The sequence below is a fragment of the Sturnus vulgaris genome, chromosome 11 (genome assembly GCF_052056855.1).
Source record: "Sturnus vulgaris isolate bStuVul1 chromosome 11, bStuVul1.hap1, whole genome shotgun sequence".
Taxonomy (NCBI): domain Eukaryota; kingdom Metazoa; phylum Chordata; class Aves; order Passeriformes; family Sturnidae; genus Sturnus; species Sturnus vulgaris.
In genome coordinates, this window is record NC_142253.1 from 11,282,521 (window position 1) to 11,301,600 (window position 19,080).

General features: G+C 38.2%; 1 protein-coding gene across 3 annotated transcripts in view; it reads left to right on the top strand.

The window, feature by feature from the left end:
• EEFSEC (eukaryotic elongation factor, selenocysteine-tRNA specific) overlaps positions 1 to 19,080 on the top strand; it is a 121,592-nt gene that overhangs the window by 22,029 nt on the left and 80,483 nt on the right. For all 3 annotated transcript variants that reach the window (XM_088171451.1, XM_088171449.1, XM_088171450.1), the window contains exons 2-4: positions 11,205 to 11,412; positions 13,696 to 13,792; positions 15,375 to 15,539. In XM_088171451.1, the coding sequence (XP_088027577.1) occupies positions 11,225 to 11,412; positions 13,696 to 13,792; positions 15,375 to 15,539 (450 nt within the window). In that variant the 5' untranslated portion in view covers positions 11,205 to 11,224. The remainder of the gene's footprint in view (positions 1 to 11,204; positions 11,413 to 13,695; positions 13,793 to 15,374; positions 15,540 to 19,080) is intronic.

A 19,080-nucleotide genomic window follows, 5' to 3' on the forward strand; every position in this document is an offset into this window, starting at 1 on the left:
ATTCAAATATGGACAGAAATATGAACACATTGGTTAGGAAAGATTTCAGTTGGTCTGTTCTTGGAAATCAGTGTTAAATTGTCTGAAAAGCTCATAAGGAGTTCGTTCACTTACTGAAACATCTCGTTGCTTTGAGGGAAAAGTGTGCACTGTTAGCTGTTTATGTGCTTCTCTTCCTCAAACAGTCTTGGAAAATACATCAAGTGATTCCAGTAATTTTTGTTCTGCCTTTTTTTCCAGTATAAACTTGGTTTTGCATGGCTTATCATTGGTAGTGGAAGTACTGGTATAGGTTGCTGTCAGCTCTGGCCTGAGATCCTGTAGTATCAGGGGAGGTAGCAGGAATTTCCATGGTTGTAGGTACCAGAGAGGCTTTCACTCAGTATTTGTCTCCACGCTCCAGTTTGTTGCACCTGAGATTTCTCCACTTACTTGAAGCTGGGAATAGTGTATTTCTGTGTGGTGTGAACTGAGCCATTAGAGATGGGACAGAAGACTCCAGATGTGTGGAAGTCAGTCAGAACTGGAGATGGGCTCATGTCCTCACTGGTGCAGGTTCAGTGCCTTTGCAGTTCTTCCAGATGTTTGAATCTTTTTATACTGCTTAGCTGCTATTTTCCCTTTCAGGTCTTGGGAATAGCTTCAAAGATGGTCTCTGTCTGTAATCTTTGAATGATGCAAAGGACAGAATGGTCCTACTTGTAGTTATATTTTTTGTAACATATTTAACATTATCACGTGCAAATATAACTGTTTTTTTCCCCTGAAACTTGGCAGGAGATCTTGTAGAGAGCAAAATTAAAGCGGATATGGGTCAAGACTATAAAAAGGGTATTTTTTTTCTTCTTGGTCCTCTGACCTGTTTTCTTTTCAGTGTTTACAGTAAAGACTTTATGGACCATCAGGGACCATTTATGGTCACTATGTAAGGCCCAAGTGTAATGTAACCTTACATTTAACTCTTCAGAGCAGTGCAAAAACACACGTGGCCTTGATACCAAAACAAAATACCTCTGAATAACAAGTCTGAAACTTGAACTAATCACTCATTAGGCACTAGGAAAGCTTACTAGAACCCTGAGCACACAATATCATCTGAGGAGATCAAAGCAGGGTTTTACAAGTATCCATTTTCCTTTTTTTTTTTTACTTTGCACCTTTTTTCCTGAAGCATGAATGTCAAGTATTGATTCTTACACAAGTTACTGTCACATTGTTTGAGAAATCTTATTTTATGAGCTAAAAAACTCCATGCAAAAGGAGCTGGGTACTTCATTGCCAGTCTCTGAGTTTGATTTTGATATGAATTGGTGGAATTACAGATGCCATTTTTGTATGGCATTTGGGAACTTAGAAATATTAAAATAGCCTGAAATGTTTTATAGCCTGAATTCCAAAAAATGGAACTGAACTTTTTTCTGCTAGGAGTAATATAGGCAGGTAGTGCAAAAAGCAGACAAACAAAATCCCACCAAACACCCCTGGATAAACCAGGTTGACTTCTTGGATAGTAATAACCCAATTGTTTTCTTCTATGCTTTCTTTTGCTTTCAAGTCTATGAAATAATAGTTTTTCTTACCATGTGCCACAGATAGTACTCCATGGCTAATGAGCTGTATAATGACATTCAGTCTAAAATGCTAAGGAACTTCACTGTAGTTTTGTGCAGTATCCTAAATATTCTCAGATAAATTCTCTTCCTAAATATTCTTTTACTGTGTCTGTATTTGCATATACATATATATGAATGACACTTTAAAAAGTTAATGTTTGCTAACTAATTCACAATTTATGCTCTTTTGACTTCAAGCCAAGAAAGAAATTAATGCAGCTGAAATACCACGATGTTGAGTAATTCAGCAAATGCTACCTTTTTTTGTAGCAGTCATCTGTGTCTACTCAGAGTGATTGTTGCTCTTCCAAGATATGTGGGCTTTTTTAAACTGTACCATAGTTTGTGTTTTCAGCATTAAAATAAGTAGAGGTCTGTTTTGGACTCTGTCCAGTTTGTGCCCTGTCAATACAGAAATTCAGATCTAGTAATAGGTAATATTACAGAGAAGGACTTGTGTACATATGGAGGATGACGTCTTCTCTCATATGGTGCTTTACCTTCATTTTTACACATGCTATATATTACATGGCATTTCATGTTACAAGGCAAGGATTGTTTGCTTTGCTCTCCCCTCATTATCTATAGGATTTTCATTTGGGGTGATTTTCTGTTTTTTTGACAGAAATATTTATTTAAAGAACAGGAATTTAAATGCCAGACCCTAATAGTCACTCATCTGGCTTGCTATATTTTCTTTGGAAATAATAGGAATTATTGTTTTTGAGGGACAAACAAAGTCAGTGATGGAATAAAGTATCCCTTTAAGTGTCATCTTAATACCTCTTACACAGTATAAAATCATAAATGTTTTATTAAAAAATGAAGCTTCATCTACCTGGATGTAGCTTTAAAATCTTAATGGTGTAAATATCAAAGCTGTATTTTTATTTGTCTAAAGACAAATGTTATTTAGCAGTACTGAATTTGAATAGTTATGCTGCTTAAAAATATATAATTGATTGTGCTCTTTTATTAGAGGTGTTTTATTTCCCTTTTACTCAACTCTGTTTGCTTTTGTCACTGTGTGCTGTTAACATGGATTTTTCTTTGTGAAGGATCTAACTGCATTTCTTTTCCTCCTTAAGATTCCTTTTCCAGAAAGTGACCAGATCAAAATGCAGTATTTTACTTCAATATTACATTGTATATAGGCAGTCTAATACTTTACCTTTCTTTGCTGCTTCTGAACTTAAAACAATTTTGCATTGAACAGCATATAATGACTGTTCCTTTTCAGAATTTTCTGAAGTAATTGCACTAGTTTTGTGTATGTACACATGTACTTAAGTTTCTTTCAATTCTTCCTAACAATATGTGGACTGTTTATTCAGCTTTAAGTTTCTGTGTAGTTCCTCAGACTGCTGTTCAGTGACCCCCTTGGCTTGCAGCAGTGTTTTGTCCCTAGGAACTGGAGGTTTGCTTTGCTCTTTCCCTTTTTCCCTTCGCAGCTCTTGGTCCTGCTGCCTCACTTGTGCCAGCTCTGGCCGTCCCTGCAGTGCTGCAGGAGCTGGGTCATTCTCAAGGAGATCTCTCTGCTGTGCCTGGGTTGAACTGTCTGAGCTTCATCTTTGCCTTTCATCAGACCCTCCACCAGCTGTGGGAGCCCTAAATCAGCACAGTGTTGGGGACGTGTAACTGAGAGCAGGAGCTTCCCAGCTCATGGAGCTGCAGCCCCTATGACCAGGTGCCAGAGCCTTTCCACTGCTGAATTTCACTGGCAGCTGCTTCAGATCACTGCCTGTGTGCAGGTAGTGATGTGGATCAGTGCAGTAACAAAGTAAAATCTGTGATTGCCCTGGCTTGAAACCGTGTGGGTAAAATTGCATTTTTCCCTCTCAATGCAAGTGAAGGATATCTGTCGTGGCCTGTCCTTGTCTGGAGAAGGATGTGTCCTTAGCAGTGGCCATTGCTTGTGCTCAGGCTGGGAAGAGGTGAGGTGTACTAAGGTTCCATTTATGTTGGGGAGAGGGCAGGACAAGTACAGAATATTAATTTGTTACCTAAATTAAAAATGCTCATAGCAATCTCTCTTTAGTAGTGAATTTCTATTTGGAAGTCTTCGGAGGAAGATTTCTCTATAATTTTGCAAAACTACATGTAATTTTAATGTGTAATTAATAATTTAACCAGTGAATTTAGTCAGGTTGCAATAAGAGCATCCTGTATTTGCCTTGTTTAAGAATAGTGTCTCTTCTATAAACTACCAAAGTTTCAGACATTTCTTAGTCTTGTACTTTTGGCCTTCCTCTGAAGAGGCTGAAGACAACATGGGGCTCCTTACATTCTGTAAATCCTTGCAAAGGATCTCTTAAAAACCTTCATTCTTCCTGTGTTATTCTGTGTTTTTTGAGAGTGTTTTCACTTTAAGGTGTTTAAGGTGTTTGTGATTTTTTTTTTTTTTCCTCAACAACTCATCCATTTCATATAAGTTTAATCCTGTGTACAATAGTGCAATAGCTAGACCAGCATGTAATAAATTGTTGGAAGATACTCCTCAGTCTTTCTTAGCCTGACCTTCATAGAGGCTTTATCAGCTTTGTTTGTGCTACTTCAGCATGCCTGATCAAGCTTATTGACATACTCTAATCATTACAGGCATGTCCTCCCTTTGAAGAGCACAGCCTTGTTTCTGACATGTAGTTAGAACTTACTCAAACAAGACAGATCTTTGGATGACTTGACAAAGGAGGTGGTAGAGGCATTTGTGCCTTTATCCTCTTCAGAACAATATGGCACACTGTTGCTTCTGGAGATGGAGTATATTCAAGGGGCTTCTTGTGTGACATCATTTGCAAAAGAACCCTTTTATTTCTTAAAAGGACTTAGCACCTACTACTTGTAGTTGAGTTGAACTCAGGTTGACAAATAAATAACTGTAATAGATGTGTTATTTGACATACCAGAAGTGGAATTCTTCCCATTATGCCCTTATGGCCACAGTGCTTTCCCTTTCTAGCTCTGAGTTACAGACCAACCATAGTGGCTGGGTTTCCTCTGAAGAGAATTCATGCAATGACATAATGCTTCTAATTTTAAGCTTTACTGTGCACTCAGAAATGTTGTGGGTTGCCCGTCTGATGGTTTCTATCTGATGTCCAAATGATCTGGAGTTTGAAGCTGCACAGCTCCCTGTTTGTGCTCTGAGCTGCTGATGGCCTCTTTCGGAAATGATGGTGGGGTGCTTGAACTCCGTGATTTCCTTTTCTTTTCAAAGTGTTTCCTAACAGCAGTTGTATCAGTTTTGATCCACGATTTGCATTGCTTTACAGAAGGTTTCATCATGTGTAATTCATGTTCCCCAGTTGAGTGCATGCCTCTCCCTGCCTCACACCTCTTATTTCTGTTTGAATTTTGGGGGATTCCATATCCTATAAAACATCTTCGTTATTCATCACAGTGCCTCCCCTAAGGTAAGTAGCAAAATCCTATGGGACTTGTAACATCTCCTAGGGTGCAACTGTATATGAAAACAGGGAATAATTTAGTTGTTTCTGAATAAAGTTTCTTAAAAAAAAAAAAAAAAAAGTAGGGGGAGGGAGGCTGTGAAAGGGGAAGTTGGATACTCACTGCATGATATAGACAATATTTCCTGAGACAGGAGATACTAACCTCAAAGAATTTAAAATAAAACATTGATTTAATTTTTTCTTTTTTTTTTTTTTTGAAAGTGGAATAGCGGAGGTAAAAATGGTAGAATAGTTGGTCTTTTTATCCTGTGTGCAGATGAAATTGATTAAACCTTAAAAACTCGCCTCAGTCCACCCGGTTTATTAATTGAAGAATTTCCTCTTCCCCAGAATGGGAAGTGCACATTAAAACAGGGCTTTGCCCTTGAGTAGCAATGATACTTGAGAACAGTACATTTTCTACAATCCTATTTTCTCTTCTACACTAGAGGAAATCCTAACATGGTAAAAAGCATATTTAAAAAAAAAAAAGTATGTTTAAGGAAGTCCTGTTTCATTTCCTTGTAGAGCATGAAATCAAATTATGGCCCATGACCCACAATTATTTTATTTTTACATTTCAAATTCCATTTTCTGCTTCCTTTTGCTGCCTATGAACAAGAGTTGTACTGTTTGTGCAAAGTCAGCTAAAAAGATTACCACAAACAGGACAGGACACAGTAGCTTAAAGAAGCCACCACTCAGAATCTGTGCCTATGTTCCATGTTTGTGTGGCATGCAGAACCTCCCCTTTGTTCACACAGGGACCTGATCCCCTTTTCTTCCCTCCACTCACCAGGTTTTACCTTTTGAAGCCAATCAACTTTATATTGAAGTATTATTTGGAATCTAATGCCATACTTTGGTTATGCTTTCCAAAATAATACAACTTAAAAATGCTCTCATATTCTTGATCTACATTTGGTAAAGACAAACCAATTGAGATTCTGCTTATTTGTTGAAAATGCTTTTTGGGTGAGCTTTTCGGTATGGAATTGGTTGCTAATTTAGTGTTTGGAGATTATAACTGGATGGTTCTGAAAGTGGGCTTAGTGCATGTATAATAAAATAGTAATACATTTTTGGAACTGATAAACTAATAGATGAGGCTGAAGTGCTGTTTTTTTTTGTCTTCCTAGATCCAATGTGATCTTTTTCGAAATTAGTGTTAATATTATATTTGGCTGTGGAGACACGATTCAGTGTGGGAGTTTGGGTATAAAATTTACAAACATGCAACATGCTGCACAAATGGAAGGTGTTTTGAGTTCATGTACGTGCAGAACTGCAACAGCTTCTGTGGTTGAGGTTGAAGGAGGTTTTTTATTTAAGATGTAATGTTCTGTTCCTGAATAAAACGTGGCAATTGTAGTTTTTGAAAATGTATCTGATGTCTTGGGTACTTCCATGGTGTTTCCCTGTGAACACTGGTATAAGAGCTGGTTTTTGCTAATTGTGTGTGGCACTAAGCACATTTATGAGGAGTGAATTTGATGAAGGGCATGAAGGTCTGCAGCCTTGTTACCTAGAACCCTGGGTAGACTTTTTTCATATTTCAGAGAAGTTTTGAAGATATAGTAAATAATGCAGATATAGAGAATGCAGTGAATTTTCTCCTAAAGATTAAAAGTTCATCAATACATACTTTTAAAATGCATACTATTCTTTTTCAATGTACTCAGGTAGCAGATGATGAGTTCTGTCAGCATCCAAGAGTGAGAGCTGGTTAAGAATGAAAAAACTGAGCTGATGGCCACTTAAGGGGAGCTTGAGCTGCTGCCTTCTGCTCTTTAGAAACTTGTCATAATCTCTGACATCTGTGATTCAGCTCATCCCCTGAGTAAAGAGTAATAAATTACTTCCTTGATGACTTTTTATAATCAGATACTCCTCAAAATTCAGGAGTTGGTGTTCAAAGCAGTAGCTGGACCTTTTCTTTATCTTGCCTGTGAAGTATTTTTCTTACTTTCTGAGTTTTGTGTTCCCTGTCACTTTTGTGATACAAATGAGTGCTGCTGCCTCCAGGTTTAGCTGGCACTTGCAGTCTTTGTGATGCTGTGCTGCTGGTCTTGTGTTTTTCCTGTATCTGGCTGTCATCCAGAATCTCTCAGTTCATGTTTTATCTTTCTTGTTTGTTTTTCTTTACTCAGACTATCTACTTTATTTTTGCTGTGGTTTAGCTGCTTATCTTTGAAGTATAATTCCCATCTTTCTCCACCCCCTTGTGTTTTCTGATGACAACTTGTTTATTTCATTTGCTTTTTACAGGGCTTCATCTGAGCTGTGTGTCATCACACAAAGGGTACTCCAATAATTGATCTTTCATTTTCAAGCAAAGTGAGAAATCACATGTCAGGATTTATCTTTCTCAGTGTTCTTGAACATGTCTTTCATAGGTGAAGTGGCAAATAAAAGGTTACACCCCTGTTTTCTCTGTAGAAGAAATAATTTGAGTATCTTAGTTTAACTTTTTCATTGATTCTGTGACCTGCTTCAGTGCAGATAAAATACTTTTGATTGCTGTACTAGCTTGTATGCAGACCTTTGTCTGTATATGCACCTGTCCTTTGTGTGTGTCTCTGCTTTGTTCAAAGTAATTTCAGTAATTTCAAGGCATTTTCTTGCTCTGAAGGCTTGAGGAATATTCGAATCATCCATAATTCTTCCCTATTACTATTCTTAACTGTGTAGGCCCATATTCTATCTCTGTTTTTGAGGAGTTAAATTCTCTGTTCTTTCGGTTCTTCTGTTCAATGTTGCACAAAACCCCATGGCTGACATTTTGTTGTCTCATAGTGCAGGTGTGAGTAAAATTTTCACCTTTATTATTTTTACTGGTTTTTGAGTCTCCACATAGTATATCTGCAATATTTTTATGTCCCAATTGAAAAATCTTTGAGAGTGTGTTCATGAGACTACTGATATAATCCATCCTTGATTCACTGTTCCTTGTTAAATCTTACTGTGCTGCAGAAAATAATTCAGAAATATTGTTCCTTTTGTTGACTGAACTCTGATATGATAATAAGCTGATTGTTTACTAGAGATTTTTAAGCAGTGAATTTGAAGTTAAACATATTCTGAATCTGCCATTACCATTTATATGATAGGAGAAGATGTATTGAATAAGGTGTTCTGTGTAGGTGGGAGAGGGTTACAGTTTTGTCATCTTGCCAGCGTTCCTGATTTGAAATGTGACATTGGTGAGTCCTTGTACACTCTCTAGATGATTTTGTTTTAGTATTTAATGAACTTTATGCATGGCTGATGGGCAATGACAGAAACGAGTTCTAGAATAAACCAAAATGTAAAACTGTGTAGGAGATGATGTGGGATGGGGAAGAAGGTGAATTGACAAAGATAGTCTATTAACAGCTCAGAAAGGAAAGTTGAGGAATTAAGTTTTAGCATTACTTTTTTGCCTTGTTACTTAAGGGTCCTGTAAACCTGAGCACTCCTGCCTTGATTTGCACAAGTAGACACCTCCAAAACATCACAAAACATCCTCATGCCTTGCTGAGAAGGCAGTTCAGGTATTTCTGTCAATGCTGTCATGGTTTTTGCCTTGTCTCCACGACTCCAGTGAAGGGCAGCAGCCTCCACCCTCCCACCCTGCCCGTGTGCCAGCTCTGCCTGCCTTGCCTTCTGTCCCATCTTGGGCCATCTCTTAGGAGCTGTGGCCAGTCAGTAGTTGGGGTTTGGAGGAGGCACAATAATTGTGCTGACAGTGTTTGTGAATTTGAGTGTGCTGCTGCTTTGCTTGGCTTGAAGTATTTTTTGTCTCGAGTGTCATGGTATGTCTTCTGGTGTTTCTGGAATTTTCCCATGGAATTATTCAGTTGTTTTTAATTATTAGTTATTTTAAATTATTAATATCAGTAATTGTTACAGTTATTTTTCCTTGTTCATCTTCTTGTTGCTATGCAATGCTCCATGGCAGACATTCTTGACCTTTTAGCAACTGGGTTGATGATTTTTATGGCTCTTTTAAAGTATTGCTAATAGATTCATAAATACAGCAATTGCAAGCATTTGCTTTATAACAAATGAATTTGAATCAGTTGATTTAGAGTTTCAAGGTCAAGTGACACCTTTTACCAAAACTACATGTTAGAGTTCAGTGTAGATTTTGTGTTATTTTGGAGGGAAAAATACCACACTATACATAATACATCTTATCAGCTGCCCTTTTCGAGGCCAGGTTTGGGTCTGGTTGCTTTGGATTAGTTTTGGAGCATGAGGGTTGCTGTGCTTTACTGACCACTGTAATGTTTGGTAAGGCTTAAGCTGCAGCATTGTTGTGTTACCAGAATGTCCTTTTTATAGTATTAATAAAGAATTGGACCTGATGATTTGGTTTTCATTATCTCGTCCCATTCCTTTTAAGGATGTCAGCTCTGTAGAATATTGTAATACAAAATGTGTGTTAAGTTTAAAGCAGCTCTGTTGTATGTATTCACAAAAATGGATCCATTCTGATTGTTAAGTGCTTTGTCCCACTCAGACTATTTTCATGCCATTTGTTTCCCTTGGTTTCTGACCTTTAGGTCTGCACTTGACTGGTGTATAAAGTCTGAGCCTTTTGTACAGTCTTGATGATGTTTGTGTTGAAATTTAAGCAAGCTCTAAAGCAATACAATTCCCAAAACAATAAAAATGCAAACTACTTTTGAAGATATAAAGCTCATCCTTGATTTGTCAGGGATAGATATTTGAAATGACTGGTGAAAATTCTTCAGGGGCACTGGAAATACAATTATCCAACTAGTGTTCTGAAGGACTTTCATTATTACAAGATGAAAGCTCTGGTAGGTTGAAATAGTCATTTGTAACCATAATTTTTTTCTTGTAGTTCCCACCCGCTCATTCACCCGTGCACTTCAACCTCGGAATGATTTCCTATCCTGAGTTCATGGGAATTAGGAACAAGGGTAGCTGTTGTCATAGCCATTGTAAAAGCCTTGAAAGCAGAAAAAAAGGCAAGGGGAAGGCTGGAAAGGGTGGAGGAACAAGGAACAGTTATATTGATTTCTTGTTCTTCTGATCTTAAGGCCAATATAAAAAGTACTTAAGTTAGAGAGCTGGAATTTTACATGATTTCTAGCTTTTATCATCTTTAAAAATGTGCTTATTTTGGCATGTGACTTCCTAGTACTTCAGCTTTAAATTTTTCATTTTACTTAATATTTAAATTTTCTCAACACTTGAGACTTGCATTTTTTTATTTTGGTATTCAGAGTATTTCAGTTACATCAAATGAAACAAGAAAAATCTGAATGTAATTAGTGAAGGCCCAATGTTCATCAAAAGCTTCCTTGAAAACTTATTTAAATCCATGAAATTCAGGTTGCTTCAATCAAAAGATTTAGGGTTCATGACAGCAATACTTAAAAAAAAAAATCCATAAGCATGATAGGCAACACCAGCCTAAAATTTAGGACCCTTCCCATGAAGAGATCTAGGAATCAGATCTCTATTCCTGTGTTTGAAATGACTTATTCACGTTATATGGAACTGAATTGAGAGTGAATGGTGTGATATACTGCAGGTTTTAAATTGCCTCTTTCTAATATTGGGGGATTCAAGAATTTCTTTAGACTTGAGGTAAACCTGTCTCTGGTGGTGATCACGTTTTTTAAATGACATTGTGGACTTAGAAAAATAGTGGGAGCCAAGTAGGGACTGAGGCTTATGGGTGTTTTTTTTGGGGGTACCTGGTTGGCCCGTGTTGGGATTGCTCTGACTGTGCAGCTCGCTGCAGTGTTGCTGTGTGTTTCTTTGGCTGTGTTAGATTCTTGCTTGGCTGCTTAGATTACAATTTTTAATTGAGGCAAGTGTCATGCCTGTGTTGTTACAAGCTTAATTTTCTTAGTATTTTTTTTAATGCAGTGGTAACAGCCTTAGACTTGAATTATCACATTCTTCCCTGGTTCTTATGACTCGGTGATAGCCTATAATAGCTTAAATTCCCAAGGTCTTAATTTCAAAAGAGCTGTGGAATTCAGTGCTTACTTTGACTTCTGTTTTGTTTGTCTTTCTGGGCATTTGTACATATGCTGACAATTTTAAATGGAAGCTATTTGAGAAAATGATCCTTAATCTTTTTATGCTGTGGTAATACTGACTGTGACTTCTCCTCCAGGTGCCCAGATTATCGATTTAATGATGCTTGTGATAGATGTGACAAAAGGGATGCAGACACAGTCAGCAGAGTGCTTGGTAATTGGGCAAATTGCCTGCCAGAAGATGGTGGTAGTCCTGAACAAAATAGATCTCCTTCCAGAGGGGAAGAGACAGAGTGCCATTGAGAAGATGACTAAGAAAATGCAGAAGACCTTGGAAAATACCAAGTAAGTGAACAGTAATATTAACAGGTAACTTGTCACAAAATTTGGGTTGGCAAAAATACCAATATTTCTCTTCCAATGTGCTTCTAAACATACTAGCACACCTAGCAAAAGTTATGAGAAAAGAGTGAAAAGATTTACAGAAACTCAGGTGCAATTCCAAAATCACATCTGCAAGTATCGTGTGTAGAGAAATATTTTCTTGTAATTAAGCTTTTTGATTTAAAGAGCTGCTTGGAGTTTGGATAGGATAATATAAAGCCAGAATATCCAGGTGAAGAACTGTTGGATGTGGCTACAGAAACTGTAGCACATCTTTGCTTTGCTCAGGGATATAAAGGGACATAATTATCAGGTCACATTTTGAGTTGAAGAATCCAAGGAACAGGATTCAGAGTACAGGGGAGAGAGAACCAAAATTCAGTTTTCACATGTGCAGTCTGTGCTTGATGGTGCTTGGAAAGCACTGCTGCTCTGGGTGGTTGCAAAGTGCTTGTCCTGTTGTATCTCGGGCATGTGGAATTTCTCAACAGCCCTTTCCCACTTGACTTTGAATCTCCAAATGTGTGGTTTTAAAATGCTTCTCTATTCCTAAACTATTCTTATTAGCAGGATACATGATGATACCATTTGACAATTGCCTGTAAAGGCAATTGTGGTTTTTAGTTTTTTTCTTTCAAATAGTTTACTTGCTGAAATGTTTTTACTGCACACATAGGTGTGCATATGGAATTCCACAGCGGTAAGCAAAGCTGAAGGCTGTTGCAGTTGTAGAGTAGATGTTGCCACCAATGCTGAGGAAATTATTGTAGTGTTGTCAGGAGATCGTATGGAAGGCAAAAAAAAAAAAAAAAAAGAAGAAAGTAACTGTTGTTTATTTGAATAGTTTGATACTTGTGAATTTACCTAATCAAAACTGTTTTCTGTGACTTGATACTAAAACTAAAAGCAAACTGTCTCTATGAATGGAATTTATATTTTTTAAAAAAAATCTTTGCATATCAGCTTCTCTACTTGTCCAGCAGGATCTAAATTCTGCTGAGAGAATTTGGTGTGATAGAGTAAGAGTTGCAGTAGGGCTGGATCGTGTTTAGAAGTGCCTCCAAATGCACTATACAATTACTCCAGTTTGTTCTGGTGTATGGGAAGAGGAGTAAAGCATCTGCTTCAGCACAGATTTCTGTTTATGGAAATACAATGCTCTGAAATACTTGCATGAAAATGAATTTCCAAAGGTTTTATGGTTAATTACAGGAATTTTCAGTGCACATTTTTATTACCCTTTGTCCTTAGATGCCTCAGGCTTATGGCATATAAACCAAGAAAATACCTCATGTGCCTGGTTACAGCTGGGTCACTGAGGGAGCTCCCTTTATAGAACATAACATTTCTTCTTTAGCAAAGCACCATCTCTTCCCTCCAGTTTGCTCCCTTTTGTGAGAAAATCAGTGGAGGGTGGTGTCAAGAGGATGGCCAAAATAATTAATTTTGGTCTGAATCTGTTGCATAAGAATTAAGTACCTATGAGAACCAATCAATTTTAGTGTAATTACTGATCATTATTCCATTCCTTTAATATATGTTTTATGTGGTTAATTCTGTTTTTTGAAAAAATGCAATAGAAAACACTAGGTTATCTTTTAGGGAGCAAAAGTTAAGTCTGCTGACTGAATTTGTAGAAAAAAAATAAAAAGAAAAGCTGCTGTAAGTTAAGGACTTGAATATTAAAACTAATTATAGGATAAAAGGTAAACTGAGGTCAGCTGGCTGTACTTCTCTCTGAACCTTTGCAAGTTTTGCAGACTTTGATTTCAGTAGATTTAGATCTTTCTGTTGTCTACAGATCTTGCAGACTCAGGTAGGTATCATGAGGCATCTTGCATTTGGCTCCTGTTTTGAAGGTTATGACTTTACAGTTAGAATTTTAATTGTTTAATGAAAGTTAAAAATGTGCTAGTCTCCAGGTAAAATGACTTTGGATGCAAACCACTGCATTAAGACTGAGTAACAACAGACCTTAGCTTCTGAAATAAACTGAATTTTGCATTTGACTGTCACAGCATTGAATCAGTAGCTAATGTGGGACAGGACTGAAGCTTTCATAGTGAAGTCCAGTAGTGCTGGTCTGCTGGTAATTCAGGAAGAAACTGTCGGTCACAATGGGGGAAGAGCAGATAAATTGGAATTTTAGGGAGTTTCCTAGCCTTCAGGTGAGCCTGGAAGTTCTTTATATTGATATGTGTAGGACATGTGTGGTCTGATGGTGAATGTCTTTCTCTCTTTCAGATTCGCTGGGTGTCCTATTGTTGCTGTTGCAGCAAAACCTGGTGGACCAGAAGCCCCAGAGTCTGAGAATCCCCTGGGTATTTCTGAATTAATTGAGGTACTCACTGAAGAACATAATATCAACATGAAAGCATCCATTCTCAGATGTTCAAAACCCTTAGTTACATGGCATGATGTTTATACTGTGAAGGGCAGGAAACCTAAAATAACTGAGAGCAGTTTGCAGCTTTGCAATAGACCTGTTACCTTTTCTGTGATTAGCTTAAGGAAAGGAACATCTTTGCCCTGGAGGGATGCCACTGTTAGTTCAGATAGCAGAAAAGAGTCCCAAAATAAAGACATTATTCTTTGAAGACTTGTCAAATTGTGATTTGAATGCTGCCAGGTTCAAAGTACTTGTAAATTGCTGAAGTTAGGGTGCAGCATCAGTCATCAAAAAATTTATGGATGCCTGGCCCTGGGCAGCCTGTACTGTATAAAGGCAAGATATTTCACAGGGCTGCTGAGCACTGGATGCTGTATCACTTCCCAGGCTCCTGTGAGTCAGGATGGGCATGGGGATAGGATGTAGCATGGCCTTAGACTAGATTTAGCCAGGACCAATCTGCCCCCAGCAGTTTCTAGAGATGAGGAGATATGCAAGTGCTTACTTCTGCCTTTATCTGGTTCCTGTTCGATTTACTGAGATGTTCTCCAGGGTTAAAACCTTTGAAGGAAACACTAACTGCAGCTGTTGTGTCAACTGAAACCTAATATTAGACGAGCTGGCAAATGCTGTGTGAGCCCTGCCATTGAACTTGAAGCTTTTATCCCTTCTGTCCTTCCTAAGAGACACTCCATTGTTCTGCCACTACAAACTGGGCTTGGACTGCAGTTTTTGACCTTAAAAACAGATGTTAAAGGCAATACCAAGTGTATATGCAGGTGATAGAAGAGAGATCAAAAGTGATTTGAGACAGGAGTGAACCAGTTCCTTTGAAGCACTGCTGAGTACATGACTTCCTTTATATAATTAAAATCTTTTGTCTGATGATATATTTGAAAAAATGTAATATTTGTCAACAAAAGAAAAATGCTAAATACAGAGAATTTCTCTAGAAAATGGTACTTATGTGACTTTTCTTAATGGATTGATCCTTCAAGAAGCACTAAAAAAAAATCTGAAGGGGAAGTTGAATTTGAAAACTTAACCCAGTATTAGTTTTTCTGGGAGGGATTCAGTGATGGGCTTTATGGCACACTAATATCTGTACATAAGTTCATTTTCCAAAAAAGCTGAAGTAGCAAAATGCACTGTAAAATTGTACTTTTAAGAGAGGGATGAAAAAGGGGGAGATGACACATGTACAGGTTTTTTTTTTCTCTTTGCTTTGCTGCAGTGTTTATATTGAGTTTGGCAGCAACTTTATCGCCAGTGAGGTTTTGCTAACCAAGCTAAATGTGCAGCACCAAATCTTTCTAAGGCAGAAAATCGAACTGTTCCTGCTGCTAAGTGTGCAGCCCCTCTATGGCATGCACAGTTAATTTGACATTGGTGAGTTCTAAGCTCATTGGGAGATGCCTGAAATCAGTAAAATTGCAAGCTTGTTCAATCAATCATCCACTTGCCTGATTCTGCTGTGTTGCTGTCATGACTTTTCACCCAGGCATGGTGCTGCTTTTATCTTTTTTTTTTTCAGGTCTTGAAGTCTCAGGCTTACCTGCCATCAAGAGACCCCTCAGGACACTTCCTTATGGCAGTCGACCACTGTTTCTCTATCAAGGGTCAAGGCACAGTGATGACAGGGACTATTCTTTCTGGCTCTGTTAGCCTTGGTGACAATGTGGAGATTCCTGCCCTGAAGGTGAGTCTCTCATTTTCATTCCTCCTGGTTTTCCTGACAGAAAGAGACACTCAACAAAGAAGAGAGTGTTCTCGTCCAATCTGAAATGATTCCATTATTTTCAATTTTTATTTTTGTACCTATATAACCCAGCTTATAATAGTAGCAGACATAGTAATTTTTTAAATAAGGCAGTCAGTAAAGTTACCTGCTCAGTAGTTTATTTGGATGAAGAGAGGACTGATCTAGATTAGCTTGTTAGGCTTTCAATTCAGAGAAGCAAAGTGGGCACATTTCCAAGATATGATGTACCCAAGGACTGAACAAGGTTTGAAGGAGGTTACTTTTGAGATACACTGCAGTGAGAAGGTTTGCAAAAGAATCCATGTAGGTAGGCTTCCAGAAATATCTGAAAGCAAAAGGAATGACAAGAAGAGGGCGTTGAAATGCTTGATGCACATTCTCTTTGTTTGCTGAGGCTTTAATTTGTGTCAGCATGTTCTGAGAGTACTGCTGGGATGCAGTAGGTGGCTTGCTGCTATTGGGCTCTTCAGAGAGCCTGTGGAAAGTCAAAGAGACCTTCCAGTGGCCTTTGAACTGCTCAACTGTTGTTACTATTTAATTTCCTTAAAATATATTCATCCTTTAAAAGAAAACAAAGTGACTTTATGCTTGGAACATGTGACATCTATTTCACAGGTGCTGATTATCACTGCTTTGATTTTCCCTTAGTATTAATTGCCCAAAATGAATTAAGACTTGGAGTATTTTGCAGCTACCACTTAAAAGTGGATCCAACTGATTACATTCTATGGGCAGGCAGGTTTTGGCCTAACAAGCCTGGATGGGACTCTTTTGATTGTCAGTATTATCTTCAAGTCATTTTACTCTAAGGACCCTACTATTTCATTGAGTCAACGTGCTGTTTTCTCATTTTTGACTGTAGTGTTTGGACAAGTGAAGGACTACGTGAGGCATTCTGATTTCATCTGAAGTATTTGGCTGATAGCAGACAATTCATTTCTGGCCAGCCTCTTCAGTGATATCTGTGGCCATCTAGTTTATATCTTACTGTCCTTTATGTAGAAGAGATTTGTACCATATGTACTCTGACACTTCTGCTTTCCCAGCTGAGTTCCTCACTGCCTATATTCTTATTTACAGCATGCAGCCTATTTAGGAACCATGCTTTCAATTCCTGCACAGAATATGCTTGCTGGGATTATAGCTATAGTTGCAACCTCTCCTGGTTTCCACTTGGCAGTGTTCTTTCCTTTGCTCTTGTGTCCTGTTCTCAGTCCTGGGCCTGCCTGTGCTTGGGGTTCAAAGAGGGACAAGTAATAAGGAGTGGGAGATGGCTCCTGCCCAACCAGGGCCTTGCAGAGCAAGTTCACTGCTTTCTTTTTGGCATAGCATTGGCCAAACTTCCTGTCATTTTGTGCTCCAGGAGATGGGGGAGACAGGGCAGAATAATTATTTCTTGCAAAGAAAGAATGCATCACTAGATTATATCTGGAAATGACTATTCTGCTTTTCATCTGTAGTCCAAGAATGTTTTGAAGAAATATGTTTAGGAATAAATCTGCTTTTTGAGAATCCATATGAAGGAAGAAATTACAGAAATATAGTAAATAACTTAAATTCGTGTTTAAAAGGATAGAAAAAGACTTTGTGTGACTTTTTTTAGTGGGCTTTCTTCCCAGGTGACTGGGAGAGTAGTCACTGAAGTGACAGGCAACTTAGCATATAAACACATTATTTGCAATGAAAAGCCAGATCATTTGGTTCTTATGGCATTAACAACTTCCCTCAAAGTTTTAGTTATTTTTCCCATTGCTGTTAATGAATTAAACCTTCCACTGCTGTGTGTGAAATAGATATGTCCATGCCTCTGAATGATAATAGCAGTAGGCAGAGTTTTGTATTTGGCAGCTCGCAACTGGACATTCACCTTCACATTGCACAGGTACAGAAACCAAGGCACAGTGAAGGGAAGCAATGTTTGTGGATTTGAGCTGTGTGTTGTACTTACCCCTGCCAGCATCATGCTGAGCTGGGTTAGGATACCTATAAAAGGTCAAACCTTTCTCAGGCATACAAGGTAACGGAGGAAGCACATTTCACAACACATTGTGGTTTATGACTCTCTCTGACCTTTTTTTGCCCTGACCCAATGGTAACTGAGATTGACAGCTGGTACATTTAGGGACGTTACAAACTAGCTGCTTTTTTTAAATTTGAAGAACCCTCTGACCAAATGAAGTGGCATCACCTTCCAGTTCTACTAATGGACTTCGACATCTTTGACCGCTTGAACCTGCACAAAGGAGGGACATAGCAATTAAAAATAAACAGTGACATTCTCAAATGCCCATGCTTGCTCTGATTGAGGCTGAGAGCACCAGCAGTGCATGGATTCCTTTATGCTTTGCCTATGTAAATTGCCATCTGGGGTTGATTATCCATATAGCAAGAAGAAAAATTATATATATGTGTTTGGCAAAAAGCTTTGACACAGCAAACAGTTCACTATCCGATTGAGTTAGTACTATTTGCTCCTTAGCACTTGAAATCCACCTTGAAGAGCATGAACCTAGGATTTCTGCAGCAAAAACATAGTGTTGGCAGAATTCTGAATGTCATTTCAGCTTATTTCAGTGGTCTTTCAATCTCTATAGTCTTTGAGTTTATAAACTGCATCAACTTGTGACACTTGTATTTCTGCTATATAAAAGTTACAGGAGTTTGAATAATAAGGATTTTATACGATTTAGTTTCACTTTGTTTTACTGATTGGTTTTTATTTTACTGATATCTAAAATATATGTTGTTTTGAGATTTTAGTTTAAATGAAGATGAATGCCAAACTCCAGTGCTGCTGGATCTTGTTATAACACACTTTTACTGAAAAAGCAAAGTGTTTTCTTTCCAGTGGGGGAAAGGTATTTTTTGCCTTCTTTATCCAGGTAAGAAAGATTATAGAAAAGGTCAAATCTGAATTGAGTGAAGAGGCAGAGAGAGATGAACACAGCTCATGGATCTGGTTATCCCAAAAGTGTCCACTCAGCATTGCCTTACCTATGACTGGGGCTGTGGGTATACAAGACCCAGAGCATGGATGTGGCAGCCAAGTATGAAGACCACTGCTGAGGCTCTATTTCAGGAATTGTAAGAAGTAGGAACTTTTCTCTTTGTCTAATAGTCAGGTTCCTGTCTGTCCTGTTTAATGAATTGCTGACAAATGCTGGAGCAGGTTGATGCAAGCTGAGTGACTGGTAGAGGTTAATAACTGAGTTGGAGCCTCTGTGAAGTCCCATTTGTGCTGTGTATGTGTCAGAAGTTGTGACTGTCTTGAATGCTGAGTACCTGTGTTCCTGCTGAGTGGTTGCATTCATGTTTTTCTCTAGGGGATCATGTAAGGATTCTCATTCTGTGCTGAATTGGAATAACGTATCTGGTGCTGTATGATAAAAAGTGGCTTCTTGTGTCATAAAAAGGAAAGAGAAATATTCTTACCAGTTCCAACCTTGACCATCCTGGAGGTTGGTGGTAGCCAATTGTC